The following is a 24,693-nucleotide window of genomic DNA, read 5'->3' on the forward strand; positions in this document are numbered from 1 at the left end:
TCCAGCGCCCAATATTCAGCCTTTCTGGGAGCCTGAACCCCAAATAAATCCATTTTACTCTGTATAAAGCTTATACAGGGTATATTCGTAAATTGTTTGCCCTCTATATCGCTGATAGAGAGATATGCACAGCTGTTTGCTCCCCAAGTATTAATCAGTTACTCTGGATTTATTAATAAACAAAAGTGATTTTATTAAGTATAAAAATCAGGATTTAAGTGGTTTCAAGTAATAACAGAACAAAGTAAGTCACCAAGCAAAAGAAAGCAAAAACATGGAAGTCTAAGTTTAATACATTAAGAAACTGATTACAGGTAAATCTTACCCTCAGAGATGTTCCAATAAGCTTCTTTCACAGACTAGACGCCTGCCTAGTCTGGGCCCAATCCTTTCCCTTGGTGCAGTCCTTGTTAGTTCCAGCAGACATCACAGGTGGTAAGTAGGGGTTTTCTCATGACTGGCTACCTCTTTTGTCCTGCTCCACCCCCTTTTATAGCTTTGGCACAAGGCGGGAAACTTTTGTCTCTCTGGGTCCCCACCCCCCTTCTGAATGGAAAAGTACTGGATTTAAGATGGATTTCATTATCAGGTGACATAGTCACATGTCACTGTAAGACCCCCTAGTCTCCATTCCCCATGGGCTGGCCCACACGTACACAGGAAGACTTTCAAGTAACTAAGGCCATTTACAATTGATTGTTTCTGGAGCACCCTTAATGGCCTCCACTTAATATGTTTACATCAGTGATACAAGTTTATATCTTATCCTCCTAACTCCAGATATAGAAATAATACATGCAAACAAATAGGCTGAACACATTTAGTAGATTACAAGCTCTCTAATGACACCAAACAAGGGGTATTTAGCATAAAGCATATTCCAGTTATGTCATATTCATAAGCATATTTCCATAAAGCATATGGAGTGCAACGTCACACAAGGTACAAGCGCAAGGGGAGGGGGGCAGAAGGTTCACTGCTTCAGGCATTGAAAGCTAGACTGATCAGAGCTCCGTGGAGCTCCGATCCTGCCCTGGTCCCTGCCGAATGGACTAGCGGAGAGGCTCTGGGCTTGTCTACGCTTTCAGTGCTGCAGCTGTAGTGTTTCTGTCTGCGCCAATGGGAGCAGCTGTCCTGTTGACATAGCATTGGTATAACTACGTTGCTCAGAGGGGTGGGTTTCCCTCCGGGCCCTCAGTAGAGACGATAGATGGTGGCAGAGAGAGACTCCCCGCCCATCTGTTGTAAACCCAGCTAGCTAACGTCTTGCCTGATGATGCTGGCACATGCTCTGCACCCAGCATGGCTCATCCCCAGAAATTCATGACAGGCCCAGTCCTCCAGCACTGGGAGGTCAGACTGGATAGAGGGGCCCCCAGTGCCGCTGGCACTAGGAGGGGAGACTAACTCCCCGCTGCAGGGTATCCGTCAGCGTGAAAGGAGCCTGGGTGCCCCCCGTGCTGCCAGCCATTGGTGCGGGCTCCTTGCTACGAAGCCTAGTGCGAGGTATTTCTCAGAGGATGGAGGTAGGGCCATGGGGTGCCCATGAGCACTTCCTATCTTGGCTTCTGGGCAGATGCTGAGAGAGGTCGGGGTTTTCCATGCGGGGCAGCCTTCTTATCATCTTTGTCTTTGCCTTTCCCGAAGGCCTAAACTATTGGGGACTGGCCAGTGCAGAGAGGGACAGCCCCCCCGCAAGCCTATCCCCCACCCTCGTTAGCAATGCTTCAGTGTCTGGCCTCGCTGTTGGCCTACTTGGCACTGCTCCAGGGGCTGGGTTTGCATTGTGGAATCACCGGGGGTCCACACCTGGTTTGGGAAGGCGACATGGTCGAGTGGGAAGGGCGTCAGGCTGGGTTTTATGAGACTTGAGTTCAATTTCCAACTCTGCCACTGACTTTCTGGGTGACCTTGGCAAGTCATGACCCTGCTCTGTGCCTCAGTTTCCCCTCCCACCCTTTGTCTTGTCCACTTGAATGGTGAGCACTTTAGGGACTGTCTGTGTATGTGTGTGTGTGTGTGTGTGTGTGTGTGTGTACGTACAGCACCTGGCACAACGGGGCCCCACACTCAGGACACCTGGGCTCTGTTGCTGGCTCTGTCGGGGCCTTGCTATGTGACTGTGGCCGAGTCCTTTACGCTCTCGGTGCCAGGTAGAATGGGAGGGGTGGTGCCCGCAGTTGGCTTAGCTCTGGCAGGTTTGCAGAAGACAGCGTGTTACTGCAGATGCATGCCCAGCCTCACAGCTGATTCCATCAGGCTAGGGGGTATCAAGGTAACCGCACCTTCCCTCATTGTGGTTTATGAGGCCATGCTTGCTGGCTGTATGAGTCACCAGCAGACTGGGATACAGGGCTGTGTGTGTGTGTCTGCATGGACGCACGTGGGGTGGAGGAGGGGAAGGGTACACACCAGCCAGGTGTGGGGGGGAGAGGGGAGAGGGGGGCTTTCCAGAGTTCTGGCTCAGAGGCCGGGATAAAAGGATGGGGTAGAGCAGCTTTAGTCACGAGACTCTTGGTGCTGAGGTGGGCTCATCTGCTACACGAGTTGAGGAGTCTCATGCGTGCAGACACAGGTGGGGTAGGAGTCATGGTATTGCTCTGCAAAGCCCAGCGCCGATCTGGGGTGTCCTCCTGGGCCCCAATTTGTCTGATTCACCATTAAAAGGAAAGGAAGCCGGGACATAAAGATTATCCCCCTCCACACACACCCTCTGCAACCATTCTAGCCCAATAGCTAGGGCAGGAAGCACTCACCAGCAGTGTATCACCAGGCCATGGGCCGCCCCACTGTCGCTGGCATGAAATGGAGCCACTGGGACAGCCCTCTTGTTCAATAGGAAGGTGCAGCCCATGGAGACTACAGTCCTCAGCATTCCACGCGCTCAGCGGAGGTCGTGGGAAGTCAGACACAGCACTGCATGCTGGGCCTTGTAGTCTCCATGGGTCACGCCTCTGTGTTGCAATGGAGCTGTGGGCACCAAAGGCTGCCCCTTGGCTGCTGCTTGAGCTGGAAACCAGGGATCATTCCTTTGCGGGGGGATGATTCCCCACTGGTGGCATCGCTAATGCAGAGAGCCCCATGCAGCCTCAGCCCAGCAAGCGCTCACCGTGGGGCGCATGGAAGGAGTGACGCCAACCAGAACGGAGACACGGTGCCCCTGGGCATTGTCTGCTCCTGACAGCTGGCACCCAGGGTGGCTGGAGACTCTAGGAGGCCTTGGGAGAGAGGGGACTGGGGAGGAGGAATGGGGATTCTAGGCACAATCCAGTGGCTTCAGATTGGCTGAGGCTGGACGACTCCCCCAGAAATGTTACTGTGGGGGGTGGGAAGGGGCTCAAGGGGTGATGATGCCCTGGAATGCAGCACGCTGGGATAGTATTTAGGAAGAGAACTCAAGGGTGGGGTTATTTGGGGGGATCCACACACAGGGCAGGGATTTGGGGAGCCACCTGTAATATTTAGAGAGGCTGGAGTGATACTATTGCCCCTTTGGCCAGAGCAGTTAGTCAATATTGGGAGCCTTGTCGGGTTGTTTCCATTAGGAGGAGAAATTGATTATATGAGTCAGGGATATTCTTTGGTGCCATTCCTGTTTATTTGGAAAGAATGCACACCGAGTCCCGTTCCCCTGTACATAGTAGGAATAATTCTCAGCAGGCAGTTTCCTTGCTCACCATTTCCAGGCCTGTCTCTGCAGGCCATGTTCACCACTGCTTCTCTTGCTGTGGCTTTCTCCTTCTAACACCCATGGCTTGCCAAACAATCCCCCAGCCCCTGTGTTTTAAATCAGTCCCTGGGGAACCACTCAGCCCACATGGCTTAACTTTTGACCAGGCCTTGTCATATGACCATTACCTTGGGCAGTGGCTTTTATTGTGTCTAGCTATCACTACATAAAGGGATATTTAATTGCTCCCACCATCTAGCCTGAAAGAAGGGTGCATAGCACACCTATCAGTCCTAACAAGCTTTGTGATTGTGTATAGCTCAAAGACATGAATACTTTCCAGTCAGGCTGGGCTGGGATTTGGAAGCTCCTGCAGGGATTGGGGCGACTTGTAGGCAGAGACACTTTTTTTCGTTGCTCCCACGTGAGGGAGAGTTTGTGGTGGTGATGGCCCCTCATCAGTGTGATGATTATGGGCGTGAGGCTAGGAAGGAAGTAGTGCCCCTCTAACACGGGGCCCCCGTTGAGCTCTGGGTTGGGACAGGCACGGTGCCCAGCAGCCAGCCCACAGCTAGCCTGGCTTGCTATTCTCAGCAGCCTTGTAGCATAACACAGCCAGGAGGTCAGAGCAGCTGTTTGGCTGAGCTGCTCAGTGAGCTGCAGGAGGGGGAGGCCTCGCTGCCTTTCCCCAGCGTCATCCTGTCTGAGGCAGGACTGGTGCTGGAGCTCCAGCCCTGTCCGCTCTCCCACTGATCCCCCCCGACGCTGGCTGGCTGGGCGCCATCTCCAGCCTCAGGCCCTTAAACCCCCCGGAAAGGGCTGAGTCCACACACGGAGGCTCCCACCGGAAGAGCCCATGAAGTCATTGCCACCCCGGCAGCGTCTGGCTCTCGCCTCTGAAGCTGAGAAGACCCTGGGGGACAGAGAACTTGGCCAGCGAGCTGTGACCCTGCACATGTGTCTGTCTGTCTCTGTGTGCGCCTGTGCGTTTGTCTGTGTAGATCTGTGCGGGTTTGTGTGCATGCTGTGAGCTGGCACTCTCTCACGGGCAGCTGTGCAGGCTGCCGCTCGTGGGGGGGAAGGACGTCCAGGGATGTTTTGCTATTGTATAAATATTTACCACCCTGTAATAAGCAGCAGGGATTACTGGGAGCCCCAGCCCCTCTGCATCCCAGCTGGCCTGGCACTGTCACAGTCCATGCTGTGACTCAGTGGGCTGGGTGAGGAGTGGGGTGACGTAGGATGCAGAGAGCAGGGCTGAGACAGGGCAGGGCAGGAGGAACTTCCCCTCGAAGGGGGGCATTTAACTCTTTATGCCCCCTGCTTCAGTGCATATCCCTCACTCCTTTCGCTTGCACTGCACATCCATCCCGCAGAACAGAGAGCTACGGATAACATGTGTGCTCCTGGGGCGTGCAGCCTAGAGGTTACAGCAGGAGACTGGGAGTCCGGAGAGCTGGACTTTATTCTCTGCTCTGCCGCTGACTCACCAGGTGACCTTGGTCACTAGCCACCCTGGGCCTCAGTTTCCCCATCTATAAACCAGCAGCATTAATACCCACTTTTGGAAAGTGCTTTGAGATCCTCCAGTGAAAGGTGCTGTATAAGTGCATAGGGTCACTGATAATAATTGTGATTGTTATAGGAACCTCCAAGCCCCTTGTCATGTGGCATGTACTGTCTGCCCCTCTCACTCACCCCGGTGTAAATCAGCAGTAATCTTGCTGCAGTCAATGGTGTGACCCCAGGGTAAGCGAGGGGGAGGGGAGGACTTGGATAGGCAGGTTACCATCCCTGCTGTGTGACCCCAGGGTAAATAGCCCCCTCTCCTGAGCGTGCAGCTCTGAATGAAGGCATTGGTCCAGCCCCACCCTTGTTCCCAAAGCAAAACATACTCTTCTTTCTGTGACTTGGGCCCTGAGAGAACAGCTGTGGCCAGCTGCACTGGCCCAGGGCCAGCTGGGCCTCCCCCCCCACCTCCCACGCGGATCAATCTGTCTGGGTCGCAGTGAAGGAAGCTGGGAGCAGCTCAGCTCACCAGCAGTGTCACTGGCACCCGTCGCCCTGCCCAGGATTTGACGCCTTCACAGAGTGAGGGATCAAGGAGCGGCTCTCAGGTTACCGGATCCGGGCCTCACCAGGGAGGGGGAAATCAAAGATCGCGTGGGAGGGATCCCTCTGCCCCACGGACAGCAGCTAAATATTGGGCACAAGGAGCCGATGTGGGGCTCAGGGGCTGCGTGTCTGTGCGTGCGAGGAAGTAAGTGTGGCAGGATGTGTGTGCCCAGCATGGCCGTGAGCTTGTGGAGGCGTGTGGGAGGACTAGAGGAGCTCTGCGGTGTCCCGTGGTCGGCTGGGTGTCTGGGCACCTGTAGGATGTGGGTGAATGTGGGAGTGTTGTGTGTGGGAGTGCAGATGGCCGCGGGTTGTGTAGTGGGGAGGTGTGGGAGTGGCGTAGTGCGGTTGTCCATGGGAGGGTATGTGAGCTGGCTGGCTGGGTGCATAAGGCTCCTGTATGAGCCCTTTGCTGCGGGCCCCCTGGCCCCTCCCTGCGGTCTGTAGTGACAGGAATGTGGCCGGTTTGTCTGTCCAGCCCTGGAAATCTGTCCTCAGGCACTAAGCCAGCCCACGCTCTGACACCAGCCTGGTGGTTAAGCAGCAAGGGGTGGTGCAGGCCAGCACACTGAGGCACGAGGGACATCTATGTAGCATCTACCTCCTGCATGGAGGTTGGTCCAGCCGGAGATTTGTCCCAAGCCCGTAGCAAGGCCCAAAGCGTGTCCTGCCTCCCCGACATCAGTGAGTGTCTAAAGGGGGAAGGGTGCTAGATCCATCCACTGCGAGGAGCAGCTGCCCACCTGCCCTCTGGGAACACAGAGCCTGATCCTGTGCCGCTTCCCTGGGAACAGGATCGGGCCCCTGGCTCCTAGCAGAGCCTGGTTTCCAGGGAGTCCTTGTGTGTGTGAGGTAGCTCCAGTGCCCTGGCAGCAGGCAGTGCCGGGCTGGCGTGCGCCCGCACTTCGCTAAATGCCGGCATTGTCAGCGCGCTCTCAGCGGAGGAGCCAGAGGTTTGGACCCCGCTTATGTCCTAGAGTTCCTAGAAGTGGCTTTGTCAGGCAGCCTCTTCCAATATAAACAGCGGGCATGGCCGAGGGGAGGGAGCGGGCAGCGGGGAGGCCTGGGCTAGCATTTCATGGCAGTGTGAAGGCTGGAAGTGATTTGGGAAGACCGCCCCGCTGGGTTTGACGCCCAGCTGCTCAGCGAATCAGGAGAGCCCCCCTCCAGGGCTGGAGCACTTTGATGTGCAGATGGAAAATCGCAACCCTGAGATCCTCCTCTGGGAGTCTTCCACCTAATGGGGAACAGTCCAGGGACAGCCCCCCTCTCCCATAACACAATCTGTCCCCCCGGTCCCAGAGCACAACAGCTGGCTTGTCTGATTTGTAAAGGTCTAGGCTTTCAGTCCGGAGCCTGCTAGAGGGGAGGCAGCTTAATCAAGTGGACGGACCACTGGGGTGGGAGTCAGGAGTCCTGGAGCCTGGTCCTCGGTTTGCCACTGTATGACACTGTGCAAGTCTCTGTGCCTCAGTTTCCCCTTCTAAAGTGCTTTGAGCTCTGTGGGTGGGAAGTTTCATTGTTACAGTGGCAGGGCAGAGCCGGACCACTGTGTGCAGAGAGGAGTCTGAGACAAAAGCCTTGCTCAAGACAGCAGGGAAACTGGGAGATCTGGATTTCACAACCAGCCCCTACTTATAACTGGACAAGCTAAACCCCTGGAGCTGCTCAGCCCTGAGCTTTGTGAGGAGTCAGCCTTGGCTGGGCTCTGCAAACATTGCTCCCGGGACAGGACCCGCACTGCACTGTCCCTCTGGCACTTTGAGCTAAGGCAGCAGCCTGGGGCAGTGATGCTGTGGCGCTGGGATGAAAGCGACTCCGGACACTGGCAACGCACACCCAATGCAGAGAGCCAGCAGGTCTAGGGTGGGAGTGGAGGAAGCAAGGGTTCCTGGGTAGAGCAGAGGTGAGGTGGTCGGTTGTCTTGGGTTCTAGTCCTGGATCTGCTGCTAATTTGTTGTGTGACTTGGGCTGGACACGTCCCCTCGTGTGCCTTAGTTTCCCTGCCCCCATATGGGAGTCGTAGCAGGGTGCTGCAAGGGTTGATTGATGATGGTTTGCAAAGACGTTGAGATCCTTGGCTGGGGAGGGCATTGCTACACGTGAGGCAGTGTGGCTCTGCAGGATACCCAGGCTCCTGCTCTCCAGGGTGCTGGCTCTCTGCTGACCTCAGCAGTTCTGCGTGGCATTCCAGCCAGGGCACATGGTTCAGATTTGCCGCTGACGTCATTGCCACAAGTGGGTAAGCGCCGGGATCGTCTGGGCCTCCCCTCTCCGCCAGAGCTTTCCCCACGGAAATCAGACCCCGCTATTACTGCAGTCCTCAGCGGGGAGCTGGAACGGGGCTGGGGGAAGGGAGAAGATGCAGTGTGAGTTCCGGCTGCTCAGCACAGAGAGATAGGCTGGAGCGGCTTCCTGGGACAGGAGTGCTCATAGGAGAGTGGGGATTTTGCTCTGGAGCAGAGGATGGCAGATCCCCAGGGCGGTGTTGGCCAGGCCTGCGTGTCCTCTCTGGAAAGACAGTGATGATACACCCCAAGGTGGGAACTGTCATGAGCCAATAGGCTGGGGGTGGGATACAGCAGCACCCGGTCAGCGCTAGCAGCTGGTTGGGATCTGGGATCCAGTTGGCATGCGGGATCCAGTAGATGGAGCAGAGGATTCCCTCAAGTAGGACTGGGGTCTGGGATGTTGGGGCGAGAGAGCTAGTGTGGTTGGCACCAGCTGGGGCAGGGATAGGGGCCCAGGCAGGGCTGGGGGATGAGAGCTGAGGTCTGGGATCGGAGATCCCGCTGGGGCATGGCCAGGCCTGACTCAGAGACCATGTGTTAGCGTTATGGCAACTCTGGTAGGCACCAGCAACTCCCTCAGACTCAGGGGGCCTAATGGACAGAGCACTAGACAGCCATTCAGGAGGCCTGGGTTCTATTCCCAGATCTGCCACTAGCCACCTGGGGCAAGTCACAGTACCACTTTTTGTCTCAGTTTCCCCATCTGTAAAGTGGGGATAGTGGTACTGACCTCCTTTATGAAGTGCTTTGCGATCTCCTGAGGAAGAGTGCTGTCTAGGAGCTGGGTGGTATTATTGTGCTGGGCCCTCTGCAGACAGTCTCTGCCCCACAGACCTCACCGTGTAGTGATAGTCCCTGCACACCATTCCCTCTAACCCTTACTCACGTGCAGGCCTGGTGGCAGAAGTGGCTCTGGCGGAGATTACCATAGACTTGCCGATAAGCAGGCGTTTTGCCCGTAGGTGGCCATGGGGCAGAAGGGCCAAGGCCGCCGTGGGAGAAGCAGGCAGGGACAGGGTCTCTGCGTGAGATATCAGAACAGCTAAGCACCATGCAAAGACAACGGGCATGCCGAGAGCTTAGCTTGTGTCACGGGGGCTGCTGCGCAGGACAGCTGGGACAGGCTGACCTGTGGTGCCTTGCCCCAAACCTTGGCCACAGTCAGGGAAACAAAGCGTCTGTCCCTGGCACACGGCAGGGCCTGCTACAATTCTTTGGTGGACACAAGGCAAACCACAGCAACCCGAGCGGGGAATCCAGCTCTTGTCTACGTGAGAGGGACTAGCTGTGTCAGAGCTGGGAGGGCAGCGCTGGCTGTTGAGCGTTTGAGGTTGCATCGTGGACATGGTGCAGTAAATTAAGACCTCTAAGGAGTGGCTGCTGGGGAGAAAGGCCAACCCTGGCCGTGGGATCAGGCCCTTGCTGGGGCTGGGGCTGGAGAACGCGGGTGTGTTTATTTTTCCTCCTTCCCACAGAAGGAAACGTGGGGTTCTGGGAGAGCTCGTCCCCCGAACGATTCTCTAATTGGCTTTGAGGGCTGGACAGAAACAAAGTGGCAGGTTCATGAGCTCTGATTTAGTTGGGGACTGGCCCTACTTTGAGTAGGGGGTTGGACTAGATGACCTCCTGAGGTCCCTTCCAACCCTGAGATTCTATGATTCTGAGAACGAGACTCTTTCCCCCTTTCCCAGAGCTCCATCCCCCCAACACAAATATTGATTTATGAAACTGTTTTGCTACCCAGTTCAGTGAAAGTAAATGGGAAGAGCCCAGGTGACAGAGACGCAGCACCCACAGCTGCCGCGGTCCTGTCCTGAGCAGGAGCTGCTCCCTGTTTCCTTTCCGCTCTTTGCTTCCCAAGTGGGGCCTTCAGAGTCCAGTGCAGCCGGTCGGGGAAAGGAGCAGAATTCCCTGGCGAGTGGCACAAACGATCTCCCCCATCAACCCTAAAAACAGGGATCCTGGAAGGCCTGCTGACCTGGGACAGGACCAGGACGCCTCGCCATGGGCCACATGGACCTCACTGAGCTGGGAGCTTCAGTCCCGGCCTTTCTCATGTGAGCTAAGGGAGTAATGCATTGCCCCCAGCAGCAGGCGCTTGAACTCACCAGGGGCAGCCACTAGAGGGAGACTCTTAGCCAGAGGGTGACTTGTCTGCTCCTCCCGTGGCAGGGCGAGGAGGTGCCTGCCCTCCTGTTTGTAGGGATTGCCAAGGGACGGGATGAGACGAGACGAGCAGGGCTCGTGTGCGAGTGCACAGCCTCCTCACTCCTGGGGACAGATCCCTGCCGGGGGCAAGGTGGAGGAGAGGTCCTCTCCTGAGTGCTGTGAGTGGGTAGTCGGACTGTTCTCCAGCTGCTCCAGGTTTCATCGCCGATTGCAGGGGATCCGTTATCCTGATGTCCCCTGTGGGGCACAGGAACACCCGCAGTCTCGCAGTCGGTGGGGCTGTGACGAAGGAGCCCTTTGCTCATGCCTGTCTGCGATGCTATCCAGTACCATGGCCCAGTTCCAGCTCCCTGTCCCAGTGGGACCCACCCATCAAAACAGGGACGCTGGGTTGTATCTCCCCGGGGGAGGAGCTTTGGGGCAGGCAAGGACAAGAGCTGCTATGTCTTAACACAGGGGTGCCCAACATACGGACCACGGGCCGTACACAGCCCACCTGAGCATTTCATAAGGCCCGCAGCCTGCTTCAATACATTATACTAACAGCCGATTCATTAGCGTTTTGTGATCGCGTTTGCATGGTTTTAGTTTACACAAGTGTGTAAACAGACAGTACTGTACATAGAAACCACCGATCTCAATACCTACGAAACAAGCTGAACTGAAAATATAAATCAGCACAGGGGACTTTCAATCTTATTAAAATATTTAGAATCTGTTTGGCCCACACACAACTGTACTAAGGTTTATCTAGCAGGCCAGACTAGGTCAGGCCCACTGCAATCAGAGAGCAGAGGCAACACTGCACTAAGAAATCTGCCTAGACACTTCACATCAGGGCTGGGCAGCAGATGGTTTCCCCGTTCTATGAGGATATTTGACATTTCAAAAAATTTTCCCAGCCCAAATTGGGATGAAAAGTCGAAATCTTAAAAAATTTCATGAAACAATAATCCAGGGGGGAAAATTGGTTTGGGTCCATAGAAACATTTCATTTGGGTGATTTCATCTTTACCTCTTTGTAAAGAAAATGTACCAACATTTCCAAACAAAAACCAAAAGTTTCACTCAAAACTCAGTTTGAAAACATCAGAGTGGGGCATTTTCACAATATCAAAACTTTTTCAACCAAATATTTTGCAAGTTGGGTGTTTCATCAAACCCAGCAATGTTTTGCAGACAGTTTTGGTTTTGACAAATCAACATATTTGTTCAGAAAATTCCTGACTCGTCCTGTTCAGAATTAGCTCATGGTGGCGATACTGTAATGAAATAGAGGTGTGTGTGTGTGTGTGATGCAGCTAGGGGATGGAGTCCGAGCTGCTCATGTGTCAGACACCCAATACTTGCACCAACTAACGGAGATTCTCCTCAGTTTGTCAGTGGTTTGGGAGCAGGCGGATGTGAGTTCAATTCTGGCGTTGCCGTTCGGTTCGGGGTGGATCTGGATCTGCTATGTTTTCTAGGATAGCGCAGCACAGAGCCTGCCGGAATCGGAGCTTTAGCACCAGCCCCACCATGTTTCCAAAAAGGCACCAACCCAGAGCAGAGGAATTTCTGCACCTCCCCCCATGGCCTGGGGGCTGCTTGGGGATTTCACAGCAGTTTGCAATGGAGTTAGGACAGAAAGAGCCAAATCCCCTCCCTTGGGAGCATCAGTGATCACCACCTCCCACCTCAGCTGCCTCTGCCCCTCCTTCCCCAAAGCACTAACGGTTCCACTTCGCCAGCTGAGCTGGGGGTTTGAATCTGGTTGGCTCCCTCTCAGCCAATGGCCAGAGACAGGAGCTAATGACCCCCCCCCAGCCCTTCCCTCAGGCCACAGCCCCCCTAACCAGTAACAGGCAGGCACAGAGCAAGCCTGCTCCCCCCCCCCCCCCCCCGCCTCCCCTCCCTACATCTCTCCAGCCCCTTCCCCGCCTGGCAGCATTTTTGAATGCAAACAAGATGTCATTAACCCTTTCACTTCCTGAGTCCCCCCAGCCCACCTCAAGCCATGCGTTTGCTGCGGGGAGCACCGAACCCCTGGGTGCCGCTGCTGCATGGGGACCCTGTGCACCGCCTGGAGAAGAACTGGACCACTCCAGGACTGTGTGGAGAGGCATGAACCCTCATGTGGTACCCAGCAGATGGATGACTGGAGTGAGAGTCAGGAGACCCTGGTTCTAATTCTAGCTCTGCCACTGACCTGATGTGGGACCTTGGGCAAGCCACTTCCCCACCCCGTGCCTCAGTTTCTCCTTGTCTGTCTACAGGAATTGTCTCTCGCTATATTTCTGGCCAGCCCCTAGCACCGTGGGGTCTCTAGGGGCTACTCTACTCAGGGGGCAGCTTTTCAAAAGCGCTGAAGGAATTTAGACGTGCAAGGCCCGCTGACTCGCAGTGGGACATGTGCTCTTGGAAATCCCCTGCCTTGCAAACACACGTCTTTCTTTGCATGTGGTATTGATGACTTGGGAAACTTTGGAAGTTACTGATTTGGGGCGCCCGGTTTGAGACACTCCAGAGAGTGTGAGGGCTCCTTTAACTGGGGGCGAGGTTTGATGCTTTCCAAGGGACAGGCAGAGACTCTAGACAGGGACAGGGGCTCATCTTCGTGTACCAGTCGTAAGGGCCATGTGGCCCAGTCTGAGGCCGTTGCATCTGTGATGGCCACGGAGGGGTCTGCACTGCCTGCTGCACAGCGATCCCCGGCATGTGGGGCATTCCCCGATTTGCCATGTGTGATAGTGCGCTGGGATGAGTGAGATGTTTGTGTAGCATTGGCTGCATTCCAGAAGGCTCAGTATTTCCAGGCGCGCGCGTGTGTGTGTGTATCTCTATATAGACACAAACACACACACAATCTGAGTGTCAGGCAGAGTTCTCCGCAAAGGCTCTTCATCTCAGGTCCATGCTGAACAGGTGTCCCCGACGGCACATGCCATGTGCCCCAGCTGTCACATACTTGCCTGGCAGCAAGGAGGCTTTGGAAATCCGCCCTGGCTTCTAGCCCCCCCAGCCAGTTCAGGCTCCTAGCTCTGTGCCAGCAGCCTGGGGAAAGGTGCATGGTCCTCCAAAATGCCCTCTGTCTGCCCAGAAAAGTCCCATGTCTCGGGGCAGATGGGGTGCACACAGCCTTGCCAGCCCATGTGTCCAGCCCAGAGATTTGTCCTGCCTCTGCCTTGATTGCAACTGAGGTTACAGGGAGAAGGGCCCGATGGGACGAGGGCTTCTGCCCCCAGTGCTCTGCAGTGCCCACTATGGCCTGTCCAGACTTCTCAGGGAGCTGCCTGGGCCGCGGGGGTTGTTCCAATGCAGGATCTGTTTGGGGGAGTGTACGTATTGGAACCAAAGGGCCCGGATTCTGTTCCCAGTTGCGCTGGTGTGAATCTTGATGTCTAGACCCTGATCTCGCTCACGGCTTCTCTTTCTGAAGAGCATCAGCCCAGGTCCTGCAGCAGAATCAGCCAGCCTGGGAGCAGCATGCCTCTGAGCGAAGGTGCAGTGCAGGCCGGAGACTGAGCAGCCGTCTTTTCTTTGGAATCCAAACCTCTTTTCCCAGCTGTGCCAAATATAGCAGAGGAGTGTCCCTGGGGGCTCCCCTGCAAGCGTCACCAAGGCCTCCAGCTGAGATCCAGAGGAGTGGCAGCTCCTTGTGGGGGAGGGGATGCATGGCACACTATTAGCCGTACCCCTAGGAGTAAAGGACAGCCTTTGGATGGGGGCTGCTGTCAGCAGATCACAGCTCATTTCCTGATTTCTCTGCAACTCCCCCACACGCCGGAGGAGATCGCAGCAGGCCCGGACTTTGGAAGGAGCAAGATCGATGGAGCTGGCTGATTTACAAGGCAGACAATGGGCTCAGCTCCTCACACTGGAGCAGAGCAGCACGTGGGCAGAATGAATAAGTCCTTTGGCGCAAGCTTGGATGCATTGGCTCGCCCCTCCCACCTAGGGACTGCCATTGCTCCAAGCTTTGGCAAAGGAGCTGCCCGGCCAGGGCTCCCGTTCTCCTTCCTTATCCTAGTGCTGCTAACAATGAGGGGGGGTTCTTAGCATGGGGAGAGGCAGTGCTGTGCAGTCCAAGGGACATGCCTGGGACCCAGGAGTCCTGCGCGCCAGGACCAACTCTGTCACTCACCGCCTATGGGACCTTCGACACGTCACTTCCTTTCTCTATGCTTTAGTCTCCTCTTGTCTGTTTAGCTTGTAAGCTGTTTGGGGCAGGGGCTGGCTGTCTCTGTGTTTGTGCAGTAACTGCACACTGGGGCCCTGATCTCAGTTGGACTGATACCGTCATATAAATTATACAAATCAATGCACTGGGCAGTGTAGGATTAACAAAGCCTCCTGTGTTACACATGGGGAAACTGAGGCAAAGACAGGTCAAGGACTAAGGCAGGGGTGGGCAAACTACGGCCCGCGGGCCGCATCCAGCACACCAGCCGTTTTAATCCGGCCTTCGAGCTCCCACTGGGAAGCGGGGCCTGGAGTTTGCCCTGCTCCGGCGCTCCAGCTGGGAAGCAGGGTTGGCGAAGCAGTGGCATGTCCCCACTTTGGCTCCTATGCGTAGGGGCAGCCAGGGCGCTACACTCCGCATGCTGCCCCCACCCCAAGCACTGCCCCCGCAGTTCCCATTGGCCAGGAACTGCAGCCAATGGGAGCTGCAGGGGCAGCGCCTGCGGATGGGGCAGCGCGCAGCAGAGACACCTAGCCATGCCGCTGCGTAGGAGCTGGAGGGGGAGACATACCACTGCTTCCGGGAGCTGCTTGAGATAAACGCCGCCCGGCGCCTGCACCCCTGAGCCCTCACCCCCCCATACCCCAACCCCCTGCCCCAGTCCTGATCCCCCTCCCGCCTTCTGAACCCTTCAGTCCCAGCCTAGAGCACTCTCCTGCACTCCAAACCCCTCATCCCCCGGCCCCACCCCAGAGCCCGCACCCCCAGCCGGAGCCCTCACCCCTCCCCCATCCCAATCCCAATTTCATGAGCATTCATGGCCCACCATATAATTTCCATACCCAGATTTGGCCCTCCGGCCAAAAAGTTTGCCCACCCCTGAGCTAAACTGAAATCTATCAATCTCAATATTGATGCCCGTCACCATGATATCTGAGCACCTGCCATGCCAAATCAATAACAGTGGAACTAAGAGCGTCTACACAAGCGTGTGCCCCAGTTCAACTGAACTGGCTTTGAAAGTGGTGTGAAATTCAAATAGTGCCCCTCTAAATGAGCACAAGGCCAGTGCAGGAATTCAGCTCTGGGGAGTCACTGAGTATGTCTACGCAGCAGTACCATGTCAGAGCCTCAGTCAACTGACTCAGGCTCCTGGGGTTTGCTCTGCTGCACTAAAAATAGCAGTATAGACATTAGGGCTGGAGCCCAGGCTCTGAAACCCGGCGAGGAAGGCTCTGAGACTCAGATCTTTCTTTTGCCATGTGGACGTACCCATCACGACCCGCTGTTCAGTCTTCTGAGGCAGCAATCAGTTCTCATCACCATGTCAGGCACATGAGTGAGTGACAGTCCAGGGTGGGTGGTGTCCGGGTCTCCTTGACACCCAGCCACCCGTCTCATTATAAACTGCTGGAGAACTCCGCTCGCCCCGTCGGCTGTTAACGGGGCACCCGGTCCCAGCAGATCGACCTCCTGGCGCTGAGACTGTCTCTTTAAAGTTCTGACAGCCTACGTCTTCATTTTAACTCTGCCCCTGTGTGCTAGCCGTTGTGGGGGGCGAGGGGAGGAATGGGGCAGCCTGCCAGCAGGAGGGGAGGTGGTGGTGGAGGAGCCATATGTTATGGCAGGGAGAGAGACACAGCTCCGAGAGAATGTGAAGGGATGCAGCCCTTGTACAGAGTAATCTCTGGGAAGGCTGTGCTTGACTGGCTCCAGGCCTTGCGTGTCTGGCATATGTAGTGGCTGGGTGGTGCATGCTGTGAGCAGCCATATAGTTCACTGATCTGGTGGTTGTTGCACACAGTGAGACGTCTAGAGATAGGCTGCATATGTGTGTGTGTGGGGGGGGGATGTCCTTGAACAGGGTCAAGCAGTGGAGAAGCCTCCCGTGGGAAACGGCAGAAGCCCCATCATTTGAATCATTGTAACGCCACATTGTTTTTGTGAGCTGTGAAAAGGCTTCCACCTTCTTCCCCAGAGATGGCTGCATTTTACTAGGGGGGAAAGGAATTTTGGGCCACTGGAACTGCTGCCCTGTGTAACAACTACTGTGTGATTCTTTCTCCCCTGGCTCTTGGGGACAATTAAATGCATGAGAGATTTGGGTGATCCTTTGGCATGAAAGGCGCTGTAGGATGCCATTAGAATTAAGAGACAGCTGGATAAAGCCCTGGGAATAGACAATCCTGCCTGCGCTTCAAGGGAGTTGCCTGGATGAGACCTGGTGTTTTTTCCCCACCTCTATGATCTCCTTCATTTAGAGAAGACAGCATGGCCTAGTGGACACAGCACCGCACTGGTACCCAGGTGACTTAGGCTCTATTCCCAGTTCTGCTTCATGACCCTGGGCAAGTCACGTCTTGACCTCGTGCCTCAGTTTCCCCAGCTGTAAAATGGGGATGATCCTGCCGTCCTTGGTAAAGCGCTTTGAGATCTACTGGGACAAGCTAGGGATTATTATTAAGAGCTGCCTTAACCCTTTGTGTGCCAGTGTGTGGAGAATATTCAGGAGCTGCATCCTTTCCACGTGACCTCGGAGGGATAGCAGGGCCACATCACATTAAGGAAATTGCACTGCACTTTGGGCAAATCTGTGACAAAAGGTGCCTGAATTCATGCTCTGGAGTGGGCTTGAGACTGCACAGACCTGCATGCTTAATGCACTAGCCCTAGCATGCTGCTGGCAAATAAGAACTCTGCCTCTCTGAGCTGACAGCAGGAGCCCTGGCCTGGCCCGGCCCTTCCTACTTTACTGCCTCACCAGACCCAGGAATAAACAAAGCAGAGACCCATTTACCAAGGAGCGAGACAGGCTGCTGAGGCAGAGGAAAGCCCGAGGAAGGAATTACTTATTTCCCAGCCCACAGGGACCAGTTCTGCAGGGCTCGCAGCAACCGCTCTACTAGTGCTGCAATTAACCCCCTCCACCCTGCTGCCAAGCTCAGCCTCCCCCATAAACACCTCCTCCAGGCAATAAATGAGGGTGCCCACCCCTGCAGAGGACACAGCACGGAGATCAAGGGTTCCTTTCTGCTCCATAAGGGCATGTTCCCGCTCAGTGGGAGCGTTTTCATGGATGTTAATAGGCAGAGGCAGATTAGGGGTTTGTGGGGCCCACCCCTTCTGCCTGCAGTCCCCCCACCCCCCGTGCTCTTGACGGGGAGCTGGGTTGGGGTACGGGGGCAGGGCAGCCAGGGAGCGCCAGGTAGGCGGGCGGAGCGGGGTAAGCCCCAACACCGCGACTCCAGGTGGGTGGAGCAGGTCGGGGTGCCCATTTTTCTGAAGGCCCCCAATTGGCCAGGGCCCCTGGGCCCAGATCCCATTGGCCCAGTGGCTAATCCGCCACTGTTAATAAGAGCTGGATTGGGCCTCTGTAAGGCCAAGCAGAGCCATTGGAGCCAAGGGCAGCAGCTACCCCCTCTCTGTCCCATCCCAGGTCCAGAATCTGCCCCCAGCTCTCTGCGTCTCCCCAGGCCAGGAAGCACCTGGGATCCCTTCCAGTGGGGAGGAGGAAAGTGCTTCCAATTCTCCCCTACACACACTCACAAATCTCCGCACAGCTGTTGTTCCCACTGGTGTGAACAGGGGCTGTGTACACCCCCCACCATCGCCTGGGTGCCCCACTTGGAGATACAGGGTTCGGGGCAGTGGGGGGTGTCAAAAGGGGGCTTATTTGAAAAATGCTTCCTGGGGCATCTTCTGGAGGGGGGCTCCAGTCAGTGCAGTTAGGCAGTGGGGGCTATGGAAGGGGCTGGCAGGCCCTTCCGATGCCTAACTCCCTGCACCCCCATGCTCACAAGTGGCTCTTCCCAGGGAGCAGAGGGCTGGGAGGAGCCAGTTTCTGATATAATTCAATGGCAACAATATCATAGACACTGGTGGTCCACATGGGTTTTTATCTTTACAGACCCAGGAGAGCAGACGTCCTCTGTCCATCTCTCCTTCCTCACACCAAGGATTCCTCCTTGCTCATGGTTCCCTGACATGTCTCCCCTTGTGTCTGCCTCCCTGAGGCCCTGTCTAGGCTATAGGCATGCGCTGAGTCAGGCAGACTTGTTTACAGCACTGTCAGAAGTTGTAATGTAACGGTGACCTTGCTGGGACCAGTTCAAAGCCCTGAGCATCCCGAGGTGGTAGCCTAGGTTTGAGGACACAGATCCAGTGCGTGGCCTGGCTTGCACCCAAGTCCTTATGTACATGGGACCTCTGACTTTGCATGGCTACAGGCGCTGGCTCAATGATTTTCACACCGTCCTGGCTGGCCTGGGTCACAGTGAGCAGCGGGCTGCTCTGGGCCCTGTGTGTGTGGGGTGCAAATGTTTTGGGGGTGCTGCTAAGGCGTTGGGGACGGAAGGTGCCATAGGAGTGTTAGCGTTATCAGAAGTGGGAGGCCCACTGAATTTAACCCTTTCAGCATCCTCCAAACTGGCTCCCTGGAGGAGAGGGAAGGATTCCACCCGCCAGGCTGCATGCATCGGGCACATGGCCATGTTGTGCAGCGAGTCACGGTGCCCAGGAAAAGGTGGGGCTGCTAGCTGGGGCTGGCGGAGACCCAGCTGTTTGGGCACTAGCCTAAGCTGTGGGAGGCCTGGGTTCAAATCTCTGCTCTGCCAAGCCCCTCCTGTGTGGCCATTGGCCAGTTGCTTAGCCTGTCTGTGCCTTGGTTCCCCATTGCCTAAGTGGGGATCATAGCACTGCCCTGCCTCACAGGGGTGCGTAAGGATCAGTGTGGTAAGGATTGGGGGGGGTCTCACATACTGTGGTAATAAGGGGCAGATAAGTACCTAGCTAGAGAGGGAATGATCCAATCCTGGCCATTGAATAGTGAGGAAGGCAGACCTGGCCGGGGGACGGAGGGGAGAGCCACAGCAGCCTGCCAGTGGGTCAGACGTGGGTTATAATTAATAGCACTCAATGGAGGGGGGGGGGGGAGATTTAAGCCTGTTCACTGGTGTTGACCCCTCCCCTGGGGCATCATCTCTGCTTCTGAATCAGCCAGCCCGGGCGGAGCCAATGGAGGAGTTTGGCATGATTTAAAAGCGGGAGTGTCCTTGCAGAATCCAGTATGGGGGGTAGCAGCGTGACACTGGTACCCACAGGACGTTCCCCTCCGCCGGTGTGCCCGTAACTGGGCAGTGCCCTGCCACGCAGGGCTGGGCTTGCTGGAGCCGCCTGGCAGCCAGCTGATAGAAGGCCTAGGGAAGAACAAAGCCATCTGGCTCCTCGGTCACCCAGAGAAATGCTGCCCCGGAACATTATGCATTTCCCAGCGCGGGCACCCCTGGCATGTGCCCACCGAGGCGTTAAGGCTGTTTTGTTGGGCATAGGGAGGTGACCTCTGCCCAAAGCAGGTGATTCTTCAGCCAGGGTGCAGCCCAGGCTCAGCCGTCTCTAGCTGGGGACGGGGTGCTGGCGGTGGGAGCTTCATGCCCGGGCCGGGTGTGCGCCCTGTGCCGCTGCAGCCGAGAGCTGCAAGGGGGTGACTCGGCAGCAGCCCTTTGTCTGCGGTACCTGCGCCGGGTGTTAAAGGGGCAGCTCCGGGGCGGCAGGCAGAGCTGGGGGGAAAGGGGCGCTGCAGCTTTAAGGAGCCAGCCGCGGAGAGCGAGGGGGGAAGGCGGGGGAAGGAGGAGGGACCGCGGGCAGGGGCTTGTTCCCGGCCGTCCCCTCGCTCGCTCGCTTCATGTGGCTGCTCCCTGGGAACCCGAACGCGGCGCGGGGCGCTGGCTGCGGGCGCTGGGCAGAGGCGGAAATGCTGCATGTCCCGGTGCAGGGCGCGGGGCGGGCGCTCAGGACGGGGCGTTTGGCCAGCAGGTAAGAGTGGAGCCGGGCTGCGCATCCCGCTGCGCCTCTGTACTGCAGGGGGGCCCGGCCGCCAGTGCGGGGTGACAAGGGACGGGGGGTGGCAGAGCCGGGCTGAGCTCCAGCAGGGCGGTGGGGGGAGTACCATGACAGCCTGCCCCCTTCCCCCCCCCCCAGTGTGTGCACCGGGGGTCGCGGCGCTGGGGGCCAGGAGAGGTGTTTGCAGCCCAGCCTGCGCTTGGCAGGCGGGGTTGGTGGACCCTCCCCCCCCCCAAATGGCACTCTGTAATTTTCCGGTTGAAACCGTGGCTCGTTGTTGAGCTGGAAGCCGGGCAGTGTCCCCTGGGGGCGCGTCCCGTGTTGTGGGGGAAACGGCCGCATTTCCCCCAGTTTTCCTTCCTTTCTGATGATCGAATTTGATCTTCAGCCGGGGGGAAATATTCCCCCGTTGGTTTTAGCCTCGTTTGAAACCAGGCGTGTCGGGAAACGAGTAAAAAAAAAAAAAAAATCCCCCACCGGGGAGGAAGTTGCAAATATTTTCTTTGCAAAATCTGAAGAGATGCCCTCCCCCCATCATTGCACGCCCCCCCCCCTTGCACACGCCACACACACCCCTTTGCAGCCCTGGACTCCGGGGTCTAGGCAGCGCTGGCTGCAGCACACGGGGCAGCGGCTCTGCCTGGTTTATGCAACGGGCTCGATGCTTCCCTTCCCCGGGAGCGCGTTTGGATCCGGTACCCAAGCGGTGCTTTCTTCCCCGTGCTTCCTGCGAAACGCAAGAGCTCAGCAACTTGCCCGGCCAAGGTGCTGACGGGGGGCGGATTTGAAGGGGCAGGCGTGCGGCGAGCGAGCGGCGCGAATGCAGGCAGCCTGGCGTTGCAAACGGGGGGATTTGCAATCGCTGCGTTGCTGCATATTGTGCAGGCAGAGCTGCCCTGAGCCGGCTGGGAAAGCCCCGGCACCTAGGCACGGAAGAGAGGGTGTGGGAGCGGCGGGTTTTAAACTACCAGTGGAGAGGCGCCGTGGGCACTGGGCAGTGGATTGCTCCGAATCGCTCCCGGGAGAGCTTTCTGGTGACCCCCCAATCCCGTCTTGCTGGGGGGTCGCTCCCTGGTCCGTCTGTGGGGCAGGGGGCCGGGCAGGGCACGACGGCGGTTGCCCGGGATCCGCGTGGCTTTGCAAACAAAGCTCTAATGGACACCCCATCAAACCCTGCACCCCGAAAAGCCCTGGCAGTCTGCTTCCGGCCCCTGCCTGCGAAGGGGGCTGGGCGGTTTGGGATGAATCACAGGGCCCGCCGGTCCCATCTAACCGGTCCCTCCGGGGCTGGGGCAGGATCGATCCCTGCAGGGCTTTGTCTAGACTAGTTTGAATGCAGGAGTTAGACTTTGCCTCCCCGCCACAGAGCGTCACCTAGTGCTTCCCAAACGGAAATTAATGGGCGCCACACCCCTCTGCTGGGATCAGAACCCCGGGGTTAGCAGCTCGGTGCCGGAGCCCAGGTCAGAAGCCAGGCACTGGCCTGTTTTGGCTTGGGATGCTGGTCAGAGGCCAGTGGTTTGTAGTGGGGTGAAGCGGTGGCCACAGGAGATCATACCCTGGCCCAATCCCCGCACCTTCCCTCTGTGTGAGACGGCCCTGAATGGCGCTGGAGCGGCTCCCTGGGCAGGTTTTCCTGGGCCCGCAGGCTGTGAGCCTGCCACATGCCTCGCCCGCCTCCCACCTGCTTCCCAATTTATGGGTGTGCCTGTACCTAAGATCCAAACCCCAGATCCTGCAGGAGTCCCAGCGGATGCAGGTGCTAACCCATGCAGTGCAGGGGGCTGTGGGGCAGCTTGACCGCCCTGGCTGCACACCGGTATCCTTAAACCAGCTGGGCACTAACTTCCCGCCAACCACCACCTCCCACCCAGCGGTCACTGGGCCCTTGCACTGCTTAGATGGGTCCTTTTTGCCTCCCGGCGCCCCCTTGCTGAGGGTGCAGCAGGCCCAACACTGATCCTCTCTACAGGGGCGAAGGAAGTGAGAATGCTGATCTCAGCTAATTCTCCAGGAGATGGGGAGGGGCTTTGAACCAAGTGCTAACGGCCTGCGAATGGTGCTTCTCACATCTGGAGGTCACTTGCCTTGAAGCCAGCCTCATGGCAGCAGGGATTCTCACTGCACTCTCACCCCTCTCCCCCCCCTCCCCCCAGGGGCAGCGTAACATAAAACAGGTCTCTGCAGCCCGCCCTGGCAGATGGTTAAATATTTGCCCTTTGAGGCAGCCTCTGAAGGGAGGAAGTGGGCACCTGGATGGGGAAGTGGCTGACAGCAGCCTTGTCACATGCACAAAGGGGATTTCTCCTTCACAGCTGCCAGGTATTCAGTTTGAGCGAGGGGTCCTGGTTAGCTCTGTTTCACCAGGGCTGTAGCTCTGTTTCTGGAAGGCAGGGAGGTTAAGTTCCTCGCCCCAAAGGCGGTGCTTCCTGGGATGCCAGGAGAAGCTGGGACAGCTCTTTGGCCATGAAGGAATTGTCCTACATCATCAGGGCTGGGGTAAGTCTAACAGACAGACCCCCACCCCCCCACTCTGTCCCCCCAGCTAGGAGCCAGCACTCCCATTCTGAGCTCTCTCTCCAGTGCTCCTGACCCCTTTTACTGGAGCTTCTGTAAGCGCAGCCCCTGCACAGCGAGGCCAATGGCAGGACGGCTGCATTTGAATTTGCTGGTGCTGTGGCCGACAGAGCCTTGGGCAGATCCAGGTGCGGTCGACTACAGCTCAAGTGGCTCATCGTTCTATACTCAGGCCAAAGAGCTCTCAGCCTCCAGCCTAGCTGGATCCTTGGGGCTGGAGTTCCCTTCACTGGCCGAGACCTAGAGACCAGCAATTGGCCCATGTCTCTCTTCCTAGCCACCACCCTGATGGCCAGTTCCTGGTCCCATTGGAGGCACAAGCAGCGGTCCCATTGACTTCAGTAGGACAAGGATGTGCCTCAGGGAACCTTGTATGGCACCCCCAAGGGTCACTAGAGAAGTTTGAACCCAGGGTTTTCAGCACTAATAGCACAAGCTTCTAGCACTTGAGCTAAAGGAGTAACTCCTCTAGCTAGTAGTAATAGATGCATATATAGACAAGCCACTAGTACTAGTGTGTGGTGCTCCTGGAAACAGAATAGGGTTTTGTGTGTCTAATAATAACAAATAACAATGTGTCCTGTGTTGGACCCCCACCATCAGACTGTCACATGGGGGAGGTTTGTGTTGCTATCCCCATTTTACAGCAGAGGAAGACTGAGGCCCATAAAACTGAGTGACTGGACCAGAGCTAGGAACAGAGCCCATGGAGGGGCCCTGCTCTATCCACTATCGGCACCCCCCTCGCACAGGAATGTTGACACCTGCAGTGGCCAGTCTTGCTGAATGTCCCTGCTGCAGACTGGCACTCCCAGCCTGCAGTCTCTGCTCTGCCACAGACTCCCTGGGCTACGTCAGGTCCCTTCCCCGTGCTTCAGTTTCCCCCACTGGGACATGGGGATAAGGACACTCTTGAGGTGTGAGGTTAAGCGGTGCCAAACTGTCCCTGGATGGAGCTACAGGTGGGTCAGCTTCCTGGCTCCTTGGGAGTGTGATGAGCTGTAGTGCCTCTGGGGGCTCGTTAGTAGAAGACAAAGGTCCCGTGCTGGGTTCTGATTTAACTCCATACCCGCCCTATGCTCAGGGTTGGGCTGCTCCTGCCCCGAGCACGTGCCCAAAGACCCCCAGCTGGGGTGACTCAGCTGCTTGGGGGCCTGGGACTCTGCCAATTCACACCGGCTGGGGGCCGTGTGAGCGCAGTGATTGAGGGCTGCCCTCTGGCAGTGCAGTCTTCCTGCTCTCCCATCTCCAGAGCTGCTTTGCTTGGCCCACGTCCGACTGCAATTACAGTCTCAACAAGTCGGAGGCAGCGGCTGCAGCGGAGCCAAATGGCTCCTCTTTAGACAGTGTGGGGGTAACCCTCTGGACAGGCCGGATGAGGTCTGCACTTGGCCGTCCCTGCCTTGAAGCCCTGAGTTTTCCCTTTAATTGGGTGAAGTTAGATGTCTGATACTCCTGTGAGAGCCGGCTAGCTGGGCAGGTTCTGTGCAGGTTCCTTCCCAGTGCACCCAGATCCTGGCCTGCAGCACCCATGGGAATCTCCTCAGAACAACTGCCACCCTTCACCTGTGCTCGGCCAATGTCCCCCTGCTATCCTAGCCCTGGGCTCCCCCCACACACAGTCCTGATCTGCCTGCACACCCTCTCTTTCCCTGCCCTGGGCCTGCTCATTGCACCGGGTTCTCCTGTTTGCAGCCAAACAACCTGCCAATCATGATCTACTATGTCTAGTCTTCCCTAGCAGAGCCAGATGTGGGCACACGGGGCAGGAGACAAGAGGCGTAGCTGGGGCGTGGACGTTCGCTCCGCCTCAGCTCCGTCTGGAGGTTTGGTAACTTGGCCACCCGCCATCCTGCTAAGGGGAGGCTGAC

The 24,693-nt window shown here is 56.8% G+C and overlaps 1 protein-coding gene across 12 annotated transcripts in view; it reads left to right on the forward strand.

The window, feature by feature from the left end:
- Window positions 1-24,693, forward strand: part of NAV1 (neuron navigator 1) — a 286,936-nt gene that overhangs the window by 212,708 nt on the left and 49,535 nt on the right. Inside the window, exon 1 of one of the 12 annotated variants that reach the window (XM_065594978.1) lies at window positions 20,012-20,218. The exons of the other annotated variants lie outside the window; for them this stretch is intronic. Coding sequence (XP_065451050.1) covers window positions 20,088-20,218 — 131 coding nt within the window. The 5' untranslated portion in view covers window positions 20,012-20,087. Of the gene's footprint in view, window positions 1-20,011; window positions 20,219-24,693 lie in introns of those variants that run through there. 12 annotated transcript variants of the gene reach the window in all.

Source organism: Chrysemys picta, chromosome 4 (genome assembly GCF_011386835.1).
Source record: "Chrysemys picta bellii isolate R12L10 chromosome 4, ASM1138683v2, whole genome shotgun sequence".
In the NCBI taxonomy this organism is placed as follows: Eukaryota; Metazoa; Chordata; order Testudines; family Emydidae; genus Chrysemys; species Chrysemys picta.